The sequence below is a fragment of the Armigeres subalbatus genome, chromosome 1 (genome assembly GCF_024139115.2).
Source record: "Armigeres subalbatus isolate Guangzhou_Male chromosome 1, GZ_Asu_2, whole genome shotgun sequence".
Lineage (NCBI taxonomy): Eukaryota > Metazoa > Arthropoda > Insecta > Diptera > Culicidae > Armigeres > Armigeres subalbatus.
Genome location: NC_085139.1, coordinates 89144543 through 89163784, shown reverse-complemented (window position 1 = coordinate 89163784; position 19242 = coordinate 89144543). Strand labels below are relative to the sequence as shown.

The 19242-nt window shown below is 41.9% G+C and overlaps 1 protein-coding gene across 3 annotated transcripts in view; it reads left to right on the top strand.

Moving 5' to 3' along the window:
- The first annotated feature begins 520 nt into the window (after positions 1-520).
- LOC134228067 (juvenile hormone esterase) overlaps positions 521-19242 on the top strand; it is a 121750-nt gene continuing 103028 nt past the window's right edge. The window contains exons 1-2 of one of the 3 annotated variants that reach the window (XM_062709853.1): positions 521-658; positions 17955-18254. In XM_062709853.1, the coding sequence (XP_062565837.1) occupies positions 18123-18254 (132 nt within the window). In that variant the 5' untranslated portion in view covers positions 521-658; positions 17955-18122. Of the gene's footprint in view, positions 659-996; positions 1189-17954; positions 18255-19242 lie in introns of those variants that run through there. The other 2 variants (XM_062709859.1, XM_062709844.1) reach the window with 2 other exon arrangements.

Genomic DNA, 19242 nt, shown 5'->3' with positions numbered 1-19242 from the left:
TTTTGAATAAGTACCGAGAAATCGTTAGTTTAATATTTTCTACACATAAGTATGACATTTGAATGGTTTATACATGACAAATGACAACATACATGAAGCACGTTTAAGCAGCTGTTGCGTAGTTGAGTACATTCACGCATGAAGATAGATGACCACGTGCTTCGGGTTCGGAGTATAGCGTCGCGTCATTTTGGCACGCTAGAGTGCTTGGATCACGCTGATGATTTCAATTCAGCAACAAAGCCTCCCCTTTCGATCCAAATTTGTTTCAAAAACTCGGATCTGGTCTTATCAGAATATACATACGACAACTTTTGTGATTATTTGCTATGTGTGAGGCCCATATTGTGTGAAGCAAACTGATCCGTTTGTTGAGAAGCTTTAGCGTGCAGAGTATGGGCAACTGCTGCTGGTGGATGGAGCACTGCGTGGTTGAAGCTGAAGGGAGCTCAAAAATAGTTAGTAGACAAATCGCGCTCAGTGTTCTCCGCATGCATGGGCTGAAGCTGTAAAGTTTGGTTTCGAAGGTTTCTGCACGATAACTATACTAAGCATCTGCGCACGATAAAAGCTGTTCAGTTTCACGCGATCCGCGAGTCGGAACGGTCGTTTTTCTTTTGTGTTGTCGGTTGTTCTCAGTGGTGCTCCCAGTTTTCGGGTAAACGTCTTTTGGTTCGCGAGGGGAAGCCTTCCCTTCTGGCGCATTTTTGGGGTTAAATCATTCAGAAATAGATATGAACAGATGGTAGTTCAAATGGTTGTGGCCGATTCAACCGTATTTCACCATTAATGAGCAGTTTTGAAATTGGTGTTGTGGCATAATTGGCACTTTCGTCTGCAGCGTGAGATTGAATTAGTGTTGGGCTAGAAGGCAGTGCCGTGCGCGCGAAAGAAGTCCAAAGCGAACGCATCGGTGAAGAGGAGAAACATCGGTTGCAGTATTATTTTGAACGCTAAATTAGGTCTTTTCTGATATAGCCATGCAGTGTGCAAAAACGTACAACCCTTTTATTTAACCAGTATAAATAACTGCACTGAAAGTGAAGCTGTGGGGTTGTATGTTACTGAAAAAGGTGACCCCGAAGAAATCAACCAGCAAAATAGTTATATGTATTGTCGTGAGGTCCCTATACGGTTAAAGCCGGTGAAGAAAAAGAGAGAAAACGACAGCGGAAAATTGTGTTAATTGTAAAGTAGCGCTTCGTCGAAGATTAAGTAATAGCGGTCTGAGTGTGGTTGTATATACTATACAAAACATGAACATAGCAAGTCGAAGATCGCAAAAAAAAGAATAGCGAAAAAGAAGAAATGCAGTCTGTACACATTCGATAACATTCCATAGTAAACAGCCAGTGGAGAAGCAACCAGCTGATTGACCCAGAGACCGAATGGGGATTCGCTACATTTACTATTGACATCTGGCGGGTTTCGCGAGACGGATTTGAATTGCGATGATGATTCATTGTCACGGTGAAAACGATATTTGTTTGCGTTGGTCAATTTGTTTAGATTTCGATTATTTTGGCATAGATTTGAATGCTCAAATAGGTGTGGATTGAAATTTATATGTGAAAGTAGTCCTGGGTTTTGCGGTAATACGTAAACTTCGTGTAGGCAGGAAAACTTGACTTAATTTGATTCTGCCTTTTTGTAGGGTGCAAAGCCACATTTACGCTATCAATATTCATGTTTGGTTGTAGTAACCCAATCATGGGTCGATTAGGCTATCTTTCACGAAACCGGTTGACTTTCTTCTGATGCCGATTGCGAAACCATGGCGCACGCTTAAGTTTTTTAACGCGCAGATGATTATTCGTCACACAAAACGAACTTTTCCTAAGTCTGAGACTCCTGACTGCTAGAGAGAATCGTTTGTTATTTTTTGTGAAGTTCTTCTTCTTATTGACATTACATCCCTCACTGGGACATTGCCGCCTCGCTGCTTAGTGTTCATTCAGCACTACCACAGTTATTAACCGCGAAGTTTATAAGCCAAGTTACCATTTTTGCATTCGGACTGTGGCTAATATGATGATACTTTTATGCCCAGGGAAGTCGAGATAATTTCCAAAACGAAAACCGAGAATCGAATCCAGCCACCATCAACATGGTCTTGCTTTATAGCCGCGCATCTTAGCGCTAGGCTAAGTAGGCCCCCTTTTATTTTTTGTTAAACCCAGATGAATAAAATATGATGCTTATCATTGGAAATATGCACAAAACATGACACTAATCTCCAAGCCCATGTATTTAAATGTTTTGCCAATAATTTATCATTCTACAAACGATGCACATTGGCTGGTGTAGAAATCAGTTGTATCAAAGCTCTTCCCCAACATTTGTTGGTCATTGTTGGAATTGGTGATTGATTAGGTTATGGCACAATCGGTAATGAATAACTGAAGTGAAAGTGTGAAAAAGGAAAGTAAGCCCGAGAGCGCCAGATTGGAACTTGTTTAAATAAAAACTCAGCATCTTCAGGTATCAGGTATCAGAACGTCGGTTGCAGGGGCACGTTCACCTTAATTTGGGAGATTTGTGCCATCACCCTCACAGCCTTTTTATCACACACCTGACGGGAAAGGAATGTGGATGGGAGGAAATGGGAAGTTTTCATGGTGTGTTACGAAGTAAGATCTACCACACTATTTTTGTTTATACTTATAAGAGATGGCCGGAAGAGTAGGGAATCTTTATAAGACCCACCTATTCCACCGTTTTTGATGGAGTCAATAGAGTAAATTTAAAAAAAAATCTGAGTTTCCGAATAAAAACTATTGAATTTTTAAATGAAAATATGAAATAATTTTAGTCCAAAACAGAAAGAAATTCTGATAGGAGTTTCTTAAATTTTTCTAGGAGCAGTTTCTGAAATTCTTGAAAAAACAATTGATTTCTTGAGCTGCGCTTATTTCCTGATTTAAAATCAAATTAAACTTAAAAGTGATAGGGGTAATGACGGCTTTGGCAGGTTTTGTTCTATTATTGGCAGGGGGTTGATTATGCTCGATGGGTAACTGATTATGCTCAAATTTGGCCCAAACATTCTTTGCATATCAAAGAATATTGTGGCCAAATTTCATAAAATTCGGTCGACAAAAACCCCCTGCCAATAATAGAACAAAACCTGCCAAAGCCGTCTGTTCCCCTAGTTCGAAAATTAAAAATCAACCGGTCATAAAAATCGCAGGTGCTTTCCAAAAAGACCGATAAGACATCTGTCAAAAACAATTTGATGTCTGTCCAAAATAATCTTGTGTGAGCAGCGTTATTTGGAAATTATTCAATTGTCACTGTTAAAGAAATTATTTTGATGTTCACCAAGCATACTTTTATATAAAAATCAGCTCAATTCTATATAGTTAGTTAATTTCTGCATACTTGGAAGTAGAAAAATGTAATATGAACTTGACTGAAAAAATGTGTTTCCAATAGGATTAAATTACCATCGTCGGAGGTGGCAATGGGTCAAATGGGGGTGAGAATGGATCACTGTTTCAAGTACTTAGAATGCCTGTAGAATAGACTGATTTTAATTAGGACAAGAAAACCAAATTATAAAAGACCTTTTTGAAGGATTTTGATATCCGACCTCCATACTGCCGGTGAGAGCGATGACCCATTTAGGCTTATTTAGGGATCCTATAATGAGAGATATGCAAATACTTTTCCAGACGATTTAGCAACGCTGTTACTTTTGTTAGCAAACGCTTCCAGCACTTGCCGCAGCGCAAAATGTTGAAGCTTGTATATGACTTTGCATTTGATAACAATTTGGAATATGTTTGTCTGTCCACTAACAGTGTTTAAATAAGCATTATCACTAAAATAAAAGTGCAATACAAATAGGCGAAACACGATACATAAACTAGATTACTTCTACTCGCGAAAGTAAAACAAATTGTTTATTCGATGAAACTTTTCTTAAAATCTATCTCAATACCTCTCAACCTCGTCGTTCGATCAATCTGCAACAATAACAACGTTCATTTGGCTCACGTTTTGACAGTTCTCAATGCTCGATTGGCTTACAATGGCCGCTTTCGCATATCTCTCATTATAGGATCCCTAGGCTTATTCTGCGTCTCGAATGACTCGAACAAAATGTACGAAACCAAATAAACTCTTGGTTTAATAGTCCTTCAATAGCCTTCGGCGTGGTAAAAAATATTCGGCGGCGTGAAGAATTTTCATGCAGCAGCGCGCCGACTCATTTTTGACGGCGGTGGCGGCGTAAAAAAAATCAACGGTGGCTGCGGCGTGGCGCGGCGGCGCCCAGGTCTATTTTAAAAGAGTGAAAAAGTCAGAAAAACCTTGTTGTTTTAAATATGAGACCATTGCGAAATGTAGCTGGTTTTGTAAATTTTGCATCTGCACGCTGAAATGTATCGGCATTTTTGACTATATTGATGATAACATCGAAAAAGCTTAAGGGGTGCATATTGGACGTCCCCCCTAATACACAAACCCACTATCAATGTTAGATGACAGACTCATGGGTCTAAAACTCTTTGCTTTTTTATACGAAGCAATTCCTCCTTTTGGGATTAACTTTACAGTGACAGGACATGGGCATATTACCCAGTAGTAAAACTGCATACTTAAAGTTTGTTCAAAACATGTCTCATATGCTCAAAACCTTTCTGAAATAGAAAGGGATAAACCACATCCTTCCCTGGAGAGCAAAAAGAGCAAAAGAGCAAAACTGTTCAGTGTCAAACCGACTGGTTTCACGTAAATTGGAAACATTTGCACAAAGTTTTTTTTTCCAGCCGGAAAAAACTCAGCAGATCACAGATCCTTCTTGTAGGCTTTCCGAGCCAACTTGAACGACTTTGTCCCTGCTAAATGGCGTCTGTTCCAACTCCTTCTGCACTGCTTCCTGAGCTTAGTCAAATCTGAATTCAACCATGGGGTTCCTCAGGTTGTAAAATAAACCGAGATCGGTACTACTAAAGTATTCCATCAAGCTGGAGCCTCTCACGTTGATCTTCAAGCTATACCTAATGTGACCAGCCAGCGTCCTGCGAAACGCGGGACGCCTATCTGGATTGCGTCACCGGCTTGAAAATGGATCCTCAAAATGCACAAATTCGCATAGATTTTGTACCAAAAAAATGGAAAAATATTTGTAAAGCTTGTAAGAATTGTAATAAATTTGTAAAACGAAGTTGAAAAATGCAGCGTCCAGGACGTTGATTTTCCTAAGTGGTTCACGTTCTTCTATTCTCGCAGTCTTTTTGATGTCTAATCGCTTTATTTTTGCCATGTCGAATTTCAGCGAAAATAGATATGTATTGTTTACAGTTTAGATATTTTTCACTTCGTTATTCCGATGGTCCAGAAATATGGAATGAAAACACCATCGATATTTCCTCCTCCTGCTTGTTCGTCCTTCTGTGAGACACGGGTTTCGTTTCCCATTAGACCAATAGGCACAGCAACAGTAGCGACCATCATCAACATAATCGAGCCTTCATTGAAAAGCGAAAACATTTCCTCTTCTCTTCTACCTTGCGATTCTCATATTTTCACTTTTCCTACGCCGAGCAGTTATCATCATGTTCTTTTCGTTCACGTGGCACACGTTATCTTGACATTCGGTTCAGTAGTTCCTCCGCCTTCTTGTGGAATCATTAGAGTGTACTAACTCATGATGACACTGCTTGCAGATCAAACACTTCTTCTCGGACTTACAGTTCCGTCTTGCATGGTCCAACATCAGGCATATATAGCAACCCTTGCAGGAGTGTGCTGTAGATCGATGCTGAGCAAACGATAGTTTACGGAACTGTTCACACTTCTCCAGATCACAATGAGAACTCGCCGAGCACAAGTGACATTTTCTGGTTTCCTCGCTATTGCGATTGTTAATGTAAGGTACCATAGATTTTTGATTCGATTAGTAGCTGGACTATTTGGAGTTGAACACAGGGTTGAGGCTTGCAAAATAGTTGTCCTTCTCATCCTCCAACCCACAAGAGAAAGTGTTGAACTCGATGACTTCGCCTTCTTTCATCAAAACGGTCTCGTTGTTTGGAACCCACATCTGTTTGCTGAAAGTTTGGCTTTGTGCACAAATTACGTAACGCGAAAAATCGGGATTTTGAACCCCGTTCTCCCTCATGTAACAACAAGTGCGACTCCCCCTTTAATTGTGTGAAGCTCACTGATAAATCTTCCCCCCTCCCCAATTGCTCAAATGTTATAATAGAAACATCACAAAACAAATTGTTATAGTTGTTTTAGCCTTTCTCTTACAACAAAGTTGTACCCGAAGGCTATATGATTGCACCAAAAAAGAACTTTTGATAGAAGGCCCGGAGACACATAGTATCATATACTAATCGACTCAGCTCGATGAACTGAGATGATGACAGTATGTGTTTTTTTTTTCTTCCTAAGCAATGGAGGGGGAATCTGCTCAACAGACATCCTGGGTTGTCCAGGAAGTGCGGGGTTAGGGACTACCTCCAACAGCAAACGAGGGAGGCAGGACTACATCCCCGACCCGCTAAACCGTTTCCATTGCCGCCAAGCCCATAGTCCCTTCGGTACAACCAGAAAGTAATGCTTCAAAGGGGGGCCAGTGCACAACGCACCCTCGAGGTTAGCTGCGTGTCCTTGCAGAACCGAACATCGTGACTCGCTTTTTTAGAAGAACACCATGGTATCGTGCCAGCGCATTGCCGGCTTTCCCGGTGGCCTTCCCACGACCTATGTCCTCGGACGGTGGAAAGGGTCGACTTCACGCCTACTTCCCTCTGCACGACTGGTATTGTGATGACCGACTAGCCCCGCGGCTACACCCTCTCAGGGTCGGCGAAACTTGCTTCGGGCTACTCACCTCACCAATCAAGTGGAAACTGTAGATTCGATGACGTCACAGTGCAGAAAACAATCAGGGACACACCATAGACCAAATATAGAGTTACAGAATAACAAATCATTTAGCTTAACATATATATACATATATATATATATATATATCTCTTTACTTAACAATTTTTGGTTTTAATCATAATTTAGAACATGCTAGCGATCGATGCGGCCGTTACAGGAACCGTTGGGGCCCTTACATTTAGGTGTATAGAAATGGGTCAGAATGTACATGCATTATCTCACGTGTTCTTTTTCCCCAGGGGGGGGGGGGTTTGCGTTTCTCTCGGTGCGATAGGTCCGTTGATACACCGATTGGGTCCGGATTGTCTTGCAGCAGCAGTTTGGGACGTAGAGTACCGGTAGGGGGTCTATCTTCCTCTCTCTCCCGATCCTTATCAGTGTCTGCGTGTCGATGTCTGTTGAGTCGTCAAGGTTCTGCGAAGCAAGGGATGGGAGGGGGCCTATCTTCCTCGCTCTCCCGATCCTTACCAGCGCTTGCGTGTCGATGTCGATTGAGTCGTCAAGGTTCCGCGACTGGGACCTGTGGACGTTCGTTTCGTGACCCTCGCTGTTTGGTCACGGGTTTCAAGATGGCGTCCGTTGTGGCGACGCTCAACGAATGGCCTTTCTACTTCGATGGCTCCATTTTGGGAGGAAATTAAAGGTAGCCGCCCTAGTACCCGCTGACGGATAGAGAACACGTCGGATTGGATCCAAAAGCGTGGACGAACCCTCCGGACCTTTGTGGATCAGATCCTCAATATCGTTGGTTCTTCTATTCCGCCGCGTGTGGTCCAACGAAATAACTATTGGGGCTCGCTGGCCATTGGTACGGAAAAAGGTTTTCGATGTTCCTTCGACGTCTTGGAACTTTTCCGGTCACTCGTCACTGAAATTGTCCTGGCTACTTCTTTTCCGGATATGTGCGCCACGCGGTGGTACTGACTACGAGAATTCCGAATAACGAGCTCGATACACTCTCTATCCCTTACCACGAACCGACGCTAACTGACTCCCCTGGCTTTTATCCGTTCTCTACTTTCCGTCTATTTCGCTTCCTACCGTGTCCTTTCCTTCGGTTAGAAGGGTCGTGACGTCTATTGAGCGGTAACAGTGTCAAGAATGATGATGCCGCATGCACCCCAAATTGACCTCTCTGCGACAGGGTCTATTCGCCAACACACAGAGGGATTTGCCGACGCGGTGCCTACGCCTGCCCCAGCCTTGACGAGGACCCCTTTCCGTCCTCGGGCTCGGAACCCGCCCGGTTGACTGACGCCGCAAAAGCGACGATACCATGTTGTTCATCGCGCGGCCACTTGTTCGATAAAAGGATCGAGTTCGACCACAGAGCATGACCACCGGTATGACCCATGAAGCCGACTCCGATCCCTTGACCACCTCTTATTTGCGCCTGAACTAGCCATTCTTGAGTCCACGCGCCACCTTCTGTGTAGCTTCGAGACGATTTGGGCGATAGCTGATAAAACGTCGTTTCAGCCATCTTCCTCTTTACACATCCTCCGAACTAGGTTGTCCGGGGTAGTGTCCAGACCACATGTGGCAAGCATGTGGTCACGCATTGCGTGAAAACGTGAGCACACGAACAACACGTGTTCCGCCGTTTCCTCAAAACCTGCGCACACCAAACACTCGGGCGAGGCCGAGCAAGCCAGCTGCGTTACCTGCACTTTGATTTTGCAGCACGCTTAAACGCCGGGCACATCGAACCCCCCATGGGGTGCTTGCTGTTCACAGCTTTGCTGGATCAAACAATTAGGAGGGTTCGTGCAGCATTTTGCCTTATGTCCCTCCAATCCGCAGCGTCGGCAGAGATTGCTTCTGTCAGGGCCTTTACAGTCCCATTGCTTGTGCCCCGGTTCCAGGCACTTGAAGCAAACTTCGGGTTGCTCGTATATGCGCACAGGGCATACCGACCATCCCACCTTGACGCTCCCTAACTTGACTACCTTAGAGGCGTCCACTGCAGATAGCCGAACCAATGCTACCTGCGTCCCTGCCGGACCTTTCCGTAGCCGAACGGCTGCGGTGGTCGTCTCCACTTCACACTGTCGCCGCAGTGCCGTGACGAGCTCTTCGACTTCAGTGATCTCGTCCAGGTCTTTAACCCTTAGATTCACCTCCCTCACCTTGACCGTCTCGCCTAGGACCTCCTCCGCCAACTTCTTGTAGGCGGCGCCCTTTTGCGAGACGCCCCGCTTCAGCTCGAGTATCATCTCGCCCATCCGGGTACGTCTTATTCGACGTACGTCGGCGCCGAGTTCACCGAGCTTGACGTCACTCCTCATCGCCTTCAAAACATCCGAGTACTTAGCCTCGTCCGCCGTGATGACTAGGGCATCGCCCCTGGAGCGATTGGCGCCTACCCTAGACTTCTTGCTACCCTCATTCGCCTGGGCCTTCTTTTCGGCCCTTGACGTCTTCGGTTTCCTCTTGTTCTTGACCAGGGTCCAGGAGGCGTCACCCCCCTCTATTTCCCTGGTCTGGTGCGGCTGAGAACTTTCAGCCTGCCGTAACCCCTTATCACCGTCTTTCCTGAGTGGACGAACCTTTCCAGGTCCTTCCTCCCCCGGTTTTGGAGGTACCTGACCGGGGTTCAGCTTCCCAGCCCCACTACCCTTGTTCGGGTAGTAACCCTCCGCGTTTTGAAGCGGCCCCAGGAGCTCATCCCTGGAGACTGTCTCCCCTGTTTTTGGGCTGCTCCGTTGGAGCAGTCACCCCTGACGTACCTGCAAATACTTTAGCCTCAGTCTGGGTAGACTTTGGCACCACCGTCTTCGCTGGCACGCCTTCGGTCGATTCGACCTTGCCCGAGTCCGCGAATCCTTGGGCCTCAGTCTGGGTAGACCTCGACTCCACCGATTTCACGGGTTTACACTTGGCCGTCCTGACCGCCCTCTCCAGCTTGGCGTCCAGCATCGACTTTCGAAGTTTCTGCAAGCTCCTCTTGAGGTCCTTGCTGATATTATGCTTCGATGACGCAAAGTCGATGATGGCGTCCAGCTGTTCCGTCGCCACCTCGAAGGCCGAAAGCCCATCGCGTTTGCGGTTCATCGCCTCCACAAGCCATGGGCCGTCAATAACCCCTACCGGCGTTTTTATAGCCGAGAGGAAGGTTGAGTGACCCACGCTGGCGCTGCGCACTGAGCTGCCGACTATTGCCTCTGGCCTCCTAGGCGGAGACCTGAACAACCCACCTCTTGCGAAGGGGTTGTCGCCTACACTACTACCACTAATTGAAGAATTGACTTGGTTTTCCATTTTGGTCCCACGAGATGCTCGGGAAAAGAGGTCCACCACGCCAGAGCCCAGCATGACGCGGTAAGGGACAATTACTGTGGAGGGTGCCCAGGTACCCCACAGGCTCCGTTAAAGGCCTAGCTTATTATTTCACCCCTTGGCCATGCATCCCCTCGGCACGGGTCGCTTGACGCCTTGGGATTAGGGGTTAGGGACGATGGCCCCTGGTCTAACTCGCAGTGGCCATGGGGAGGGGTCGTCAAGCCCTTGGACAAAGTCCCTGCTGCCCCCAAGGGGGAAATTAGGGTATTTCTTGAATGACACACGCCTAGATATTAAGACCTTACTCCAGGGATTTCTTGGATGACTGAGAACCTATTACGTTGGCTCATTCTATTCTGCACACCCAAAAGGGCATGTACCATAATTAAAACATTCCGATTGATGTTTAGTTACACGCGTAGATCTTCAGACCTAACTCCAGGGATTTCTTGGATGACTGAGAACCGCATACATTGACTTATTCTATTTTACACATGTACTATAATTAAAATAGTCCGATTGATGTTTAGTTACACGTGTAGATCTTAAGTCCTAACTCCAGGGAATTCTTGGATGACTGAAAACCTCTGCCGTTGACACATTATATTATACACATCCAAAGGGCATGTGCCATATTTAAAACAGTTTGATTGATCTTTCGTAACGCGTGTAGATCTTTAGCCCTTACTCCATGGATTTCTTGGATGCCCAAAAATCTATGCTGAGAAAAACTCTATTCTGAGTAGTCTCCACACTATTCACTTCTTTCCCTTCAACTCTTCTCACGCGTTTCTTTTCTCTATTCTCCAATTTTACTCCTTGCTTCCCACCTCGTACCTCTCACATCTTGTTTCTAACTTTTCACATGCTTTCTTGCTTTTTCACTTCTCATTTCTCACACAAAGTATCTCGCTTAATATTTCTCACATTCTACTTCTTGCTTCTAACTTTTCACTGATCACATCTTATTTCGCACTTCTTACTGCTTGCGTATCGCTTCTCACTTATCAATTCTCATTCTTTATTCTCGCTTCTCCCATCTCACTCCTCACTTTCCATATATCATACCCCAGTGTACAATTTCCGATTGATTATAAAATTAGTGCTTTTTAGTGGTATCTCCAATTTCTACTTCTCACTTCTAACTTCTCATCACTCATAAAACTTCTCACTCATCACTTTTCACTTTAATCTTCTCACTTTTCAATTCCTACTTTTTCACTTTTTAATTGATAATTAAAAAAAAAATATTAGTGGCATACGCTTTTATCCTACTATGTCATCTATAGTCAAGCATATCTGATGAGCGCGTTTTATCCTGCATACACAGTTTATATTAAAATGTGTGTTTTTCTATGAAAAATGTAATAATGTTAACTTTTTAGTAACTTGGCACAATCTTTACTAATTTGTTTTTCCAGACATATACAAAGATTATTGGAAAAATATTTTAATCTAGCAAAAAAAAACCTTAAGGGAACAGTAGCTAAAATTTTATCAAAAGGCGAAAAAAAAACAATTTTTTTTTTATTTTTATTATGTTGATCTAAAAACATGTTTGTTCTTCAGCTGTCATCGGGTTTCTAACCTTATTTGGCATATTAACCCAGAAAATGCAATGACTCGTATTAGCTGACTGGCGCATTTTAAACCTAGTTTCCCTACGCGGTGACAGGATTTGGACTGCAGATCGATCGTTCTCAGACCACTTTCTTGCTTCCGGTTCAGCTTTCCGTTGTTCCGTTTTCAATGCCAGATCACGTAGAATGTGCAGTTAAGCTAGCCGTTTTTCTTCTTCCATTCTGTCTCGTGACATAGGAGCTCGCAGCACTGTCTCCTCAGTTTTGCTGCTTTAATTCGGTTCGGGATCTATTAGATACTAATCCAGATTTAGTATCTCCTTTTGCGGCGTACTATGCGGCGGTCGTGTCCGAGCCGATTTATTCTCCGCCGGTACATCGACCTGCTCACCTGTTATGTCCGTGGTAGTAACGACGTCCATATTCCAGGAGTTTTCAGGTACGAAGCATCTCGCCGAGTTTCGGTATCTTGACGACGGAATTGTCTAACCGTTTGAGTGCAATACCACGATTTAGTTACCAGTTACCACGATTTAGTAGTAGTTAATACCACTTCATCAACAAAAGACACAACAACAACGACATAAGCAGAAAAACGGTTAACAGAAGCAGAAACAACAATTTCAATGGAAACAACGACAATAATTACAACCATAATCGCATGAACCACAATGATCGGAACAGCTTTATGAACCGGAATAAATGCGGAAATAATAGCAACAAGAATGTCAACCATAACGCGCACAACCATAATCATAATCGTAATGGATTTCTCCCCGGATAAGGATTTGCTTACAGCAGCAAAAGCCATGTTTTCGGGACCAGTTAAAAACAACCGCGGCATAAATTTTCAACGAGGAGAAACACTGAACCCTAGTCATGACAGTTCATCATCTCCCAATTGGGCATTTGGACCGGCGCTAAGGAGCTCATTCACAAATCACTGTTCTTCGTGCTCCTGCCAACAGACGGGTTTTTAAAGGAATTGACGCAGTCGGGAGATGCAGAATGTGACCAACAAATAGTACTTCCGATCAACTTAACGCACTCATTGGAGGAAGTCGTAGAAAATTGTAATGGTATTGACGAACTACCAAAAACTTCATCAAACGCACAGGCAACAGAACTACTTGTATACTGTCAGAACTTCAATCGTATGAAAAGTGCTATCAAAATGAACGAAATACATAAACAAATTTTGAGTTCCTCTTTCTCGGTTATTTTAGGAACTGAAACAAGTTGGTCAGAAAGCGTTAAAAGCGAAAACATTTTTGATAGAGATTATAATGTTTTTAGAGATGACCGAGATTTCGTCCTAGCGCAAAGAATGTCTGGCGGAGGTGTTCTCATCTCAATCTCCTCAAAAATTAATTCAGACTCATTGATCCTACCAAATTTAATGAATTTGAGCATGTTTGGGTAAAAACGCATATTGATGGTGAAACTCACATTTTTGCAACAGTGTACTTTCCTCCAGATCAAGCTTGTAAATCCTCATATGAAAAGTTCTTCCATAATGCCGATGAAATTATTTCCCATTTTCCGCCTGAATTCAAAGTTCACATTTACGGCGATTTCAACCAACGTAATGCAGACTTCATTCCAGATTCTGAGAATGAAAGTATTTTGCTGCCAGTTGTCGGTGAAAATGAGACTTTACAATTTATTTTTGAAAGAACTGCATGTTTAGGCTTGAATCAAATCAATCATGTGAAAAATCGACAAAATTGCTATTTGGACTTTTTATTCACAAACACTCTCGATGATTTCTGTGTAAATGAGTCTCTATCGCCGTTATGGAAAAATGAAGCATTTCACACAGCAATAGAATACTCTGTATTTGTGCATCGGAACCATGATCCTTATGGCTATGATTTCGAAAATATTCTCGATTATAAAAATGCAAATTTTGACAACATTAAACAAAAATTGAACAGAGCTAATTGGCAACAAATTTTACAAAATCAAACTGACATTGAATGTGCTGTTACAGACTTTTATGCAATTTTATTAGACATTGTTCGGAATGAAGTACCACTCGTGAGGAAACGTCGCAATTATAACTCAAAAACCCAATATGGTTCAACAAACAAATCAAAATTTGAAAAACCGAAAGCAAAAGGCTCATAAACTTTATAAACAATACACAAGTCAAGAAAATTTAGAAAACTATTTGAATATTTGCGATCAACTTAGTTTAGCCATGTTTTCGGCTCTTACGGAGTATAATGCTAAAACTGAAAATGAAATCAAATCATGTCCAAAAAACTTTTTCAAGTATGCCAAAACCAAGCTAAAATCCAGCAATTTTCCATCGAAAATGACTTTAGATGAAAAATTAGGAGATAATGCTGATGAAATTTGTACTCTTTTTGCAACCTTTTTTCAAGAGACATATACCGAATTTTCCGAAAGTGATCGTGATTATGAATATTTTTCACATTTTCCTGACTATTTAAGCAGTGTTGGTGTAAACCAAATTAATGCAACGGAGATTTTGGCAGCTCTACAGAATTTGGATGCCTCAAAAGGATCCGGACCAGATGGAATTCCACCTATGTTTTTGAAAAAGTTGGCAAGCGAATTTACGACACCTTTATTTTGGTTATTCAAGTTATCTTTAGAAACCAGTAGCTTTCCAAAAGAATGGAAGAAGTCTTTTCTAATACCAATTTTTAAATCAGGGAAAAAATCTGATATTAGAAATTATCGTGGAGTGGCCATTATTTCATGTATTCCTAAACTTTTGAATCAATCATCAATAGAAGGATGTTCAACCAAATAAAACATATAATAACAGATGCACAACACGGGTTCTTTAAAGGACGTTCGACTACAACCAATCTTTTAGAATTTGTAAATTACTCATTGAATGCTATGGACAAAGGTAGTCATGTTGAGGCGCTTTACACAGACTTTAGCAAAGCATTTGATAGGCTTGATATTCGTATGATAATTTTTAAGTTTGAGAAATTGGGAATGGAGATGGGACTCCGTAAGTGGATTGAATCGTATTTAACTGACCCCCAACAAATGGTACGATTTGAAGGGAAACAGTCGCTTCCAGTCAATGTAACATCTGGAGTTCCCCAAGGCTCGCATATAGGACCTCTTCTATTCATATTGTTTGTAAACGATATATCACTCATTCTCAAGCATCTTAAAATCCTTATTTATGCGGACGATATGAAACTATTTATGGAAATCAAAAATACTGTTGACAATGACATCTACTTGAACGAAATACGCATATTTGATAACTGGTGTAACAAAAGCTTACTACAACTTAATGTCAAGAAATGTAATTTGATCACTTTCAGTAGAAAACGGAGCACACCATCGATAACTGTAACTCTAGGAAATCAACCAGTACAAAAATGTGAAAGGGTTAGAGATTTGGGTGTAATCTTAGATGCTAAGCTAACCTTTACTGACCACTACAACACCATTATCCATAGAGCAACAAATATGCTCAGTTTTATTAAAAGATTTAGTTATAACTTTCAAGATCCTTATACAATTAAAACTTTGTACGTTGCGTATGTCAGATCAATTATAGAATATTGTAGCATTGTATGGTCTCCGTATATGAAATCACATGATGATCGAATAGAATCAATTCAAAAGCAATTCCTTTTATATGCCTTACGCAAATTAGGGTGGACAACATTCCCACTTCCGTCGTACGAGGCGCGATGTATGCTTATAGATATCCAATCATTGAAAAAGCGTCGTGAGTTTGCCATGATCTCATTTGTGAATGATATTGTTTCGCACCGCATTGATTCCACCAAACTATTGTCTTGTTTAAATTTTTACACTCCTACTCGGCAATTGAGAAATCGAAACTTGTTTGCCACCTGTCATCATCGAACAAATTATGCAAAATTTAGTCCAATGAATCAAATAATGTCTGTTTACAATCAGTATTGTGAAGCAATTGATTTAACCATGCCTCGTATATATATTTTTATATATTTTATATTTTGGGAACATTAGTTACAATAGAACATAGTTATAAGTTTTTTAATGTAGTCTACATTATGTTTGACGAAATAAATAAATAAATAAATAAATTCTTACGACTATAGAGCAAAATTCCTTGTTTTTCCATAAAGCCGGTTGGTGTCTTCCGAAAGACCAATGTAAATTACGATCTCAGTAAACAAACGGTATAACAGAAGCACCGTCACACCAACTCCCTTGGCGGGGAAAAGACCGTACGATTTCGATATATTGTGCGTTGAGGTGGAGCCTCAGGTTTGGCCACATTCAGGATCCCACCTACGACTATTTGCTTCTGGACGGCTTGAAGCTCTTAAAAAGTATCAAAATTTTTCTGGTTTTCATGTTTGGCTACTTTGATGAATATTTTCGGTTTCCTTGAAGACATATGTGGCTGTGGGAGATGTCGACGTCGTTTAACCTCTATTTCGGACGCCTATGACGTAACAGATATTCCCGCTGCTCCAGTGTGGCACTTTGGCACAATGGCACTTTCACTAAGATACCCTGCATCCAGTCGACCGGGAAATTTTCTATATCATGCAGGGTTCGGATTTCTCACTCACTCACGCGGCAACAGATCACTCCACCATGCATTTTATCCGGATAAATTACAGTGCGATAAAGTCCGGCACAAGCGATGGTGTGAAAAATTGTTATCCTTCTTCCCATGTTTCGCGAAAATCAAATGCTGCTTACTTTGCCTCTCAAAGCTGATTGAATCTGACGATGCGCCACGACAAGCAAAAGGTTCAATACAGCAGTATTCCCTTCGCTTTCAATCAATTCATGTGGTGGCGTGGTTTTAGTGGGCGCTCTGAACATTTTAAAATTGTTTTGGGTTCGAATCCCGTTGCGGTCCTAAATTTTTGTAAATATACTTGTAAAAATTATCTGGTGAGGCGACGAGAAGGAAAATTTGTGGATTAAATCCGGCCATTCTATCCGGATAAAAATGTTGTGTGAGAATACTTCCTCACAGGCGACCATGAAAAATCACACTCCGCTTAATGGATTATTCGCAGGTTTTTATTCATATGAGTGAGAATTCCGAAGCCTGATAGCATGAGTCACCAGGACTAAGGACCTTTTCACTGTGACATCTTCTATTTGATGTGTTATAAATCGTTGTCCAACTCTCATCTCCGGCCAACGAATTCGAGCAATTATGCAGGCGTATTTCGTCGATGAGAGGGTGATAATCAGATGCGATATCGGCACTACGTGTATTCCGACCATCAAAAAGGCCCGTTTCCGATTTCTGCTGAGATGGATGTGGTACCCTTGTGAACCGGATGAGGGGAGAGCAATACCAATATCTCCAAGTAGTTGTTTTCACAGGATTCTGCGAGCAGCTTTCTCCCTTTTTTTCTTACTCCCCCGAAACCGTGGCGTTTCATATGGTTCTTATAGTTTGAATTGTCGGATCCGATCTTTGCATTGAAGTCACCCGCATACATATTTGCAGCATCAAGGCGTTCCACAACGACTATTATAGTCCTATAATAGGTCCTTGTTTTGAATCTGGCGACGATTATCCCTTTAATTAAAGGTTCCCACTTAATTTGCGCGGATTAAAGAGTAAACTTCGATATTATTACCCCTCCAAATACTATACCTGCTAAAATGCAACCAATCACTGGTTTTTGATATTTATCTGAAGACCTGATAACGCATGAGTATTGCAACATGTGTGGGCTAGAGCTATGGTGGACTATCCCTACCAGATGAAAACTCACTATTTTGTAGCAATCGTGACAATTTAAACTAAAATAATCAAATTATAATCAATTCTTTCAAACTCGTATCTCGCTCGTGGACTATGAATAACATGTTACACGCTAACTTTCACTTACTCAGTGACTGAGTAAAATTGTATTGCCCTCTCTTTTCTTACCTTACTTTTCATAGCTATGAGTAGTCCCGCTTTTGACGAAAACTGAGTAAAATTTCCATGAGAAAAAAGAGATAGCAATACATTTTACTCAGTCTCTGAGTAAGTGAAAGTTAGAGTGTATGTGGTTTATGCTATCGTTCAGCTTCTGCACCTTTAGCATGAGTCGTAAAATCCGTTTGCCACCCTTCCGATCGTCAGTCAGAAGCGATCAGCTTTTACAAATTCCATTAATTTTACTTCGACGAGTTTAAGTGACGCAAATATTCAATCTATACCCTTCTACGTAGCAAACACCAACGTCGGCATACACACTACTTACAACAACTCACTTGTAGGGGTCCCTCTGCTACTGTTGCCGAAGTGTTCTGAAGAATCAATCTCGGGTCTACATATTCAGAAGGTGATCGCTCCTCAACATCGCGCAGCAGCTGTACACAAGTGATGCACGCGGGGAAATGCTCGCAATGACGACCAGACTGCTAATATTATCACTGCTTTTGATAGGCGTTCATTCGAGCTATGGACTGGCACCGTCAACGTTCGGCGATGCTCTGGCCAGTGCCGGTGAGCTGTCCAACAAATTAAAGGTAAGTTTATAATCGTTATGTATACAAGGTGTATCTGTCTGCATATAAATTTTACAATGTACATATTTGGGGTAGAATGTAGTTGGGTAGAAAGATCTTCCCTTCTTGCAACAAAGCGACCAATTTTACGGTTAAACTCACGTTAAAGTTTCTCGCACATCAACCACTTAAAACAAATCTTAACATCAGAACTATGGTAAGATAATATTTTGATTGTACCAAGTTGTTTAGATGAAGCACATTTTTTTTTACGAAATTGCGATTACGTTTCAAAATTTCATCCAGCTTATATTCTCGCAGACGCCATAGATTGATACCAGTCTTATTGTCCGATGCTATTTTCTGTCGCAAAAAAAAAATAAACCGTGTATGATGTGTATATTGAATTGTTTGATGTTGCACGGAAAGGTGTTTCGCAAAACACTGACTGCGCTCAGAGTTTTGTGTACCTACATACATACTTCTGTGGCTTTTAACGGCTTTACCATGCAATCAAAAGTGACACACTAACGAACACCGTGACGAACTCACGCGCGTTTGCCAAATATTCAAGGTTCGTCGTCTCTGGCATTGCAGTCTTTTTATTTTTCTCGTTTTGTTCGGTATAGAGATAGATTATCTGTGCTTCTGAAGGTACGCTACCTACTGCTCTGGTTTACCGGTTCGTTGTTCGATAGTTTGATTGTGCATCAGTAGAGTGGGGGAGGGTGGTCTGAAACGAACCAGGTAAACATATATTTTCACAATTAGGTCTTCAGTTTGGGGTCATTATTTATGTGAAGCATGGACATCCCATCGAACGTATGCCATTTAGTGCTGTTTGGAATTTAAAACAAAGTGATAATTTCAAAGAACTATAACTTTGTCCGAATGGAAACAATTCATTAGAATATTCCAATTACTATGATTCAATGTCCTTCAAAATCAGAAAGGTATGACTTCAACGTTTATTTTCGGCATTTTGATAATAGGTCGAATGTGCCCTTTC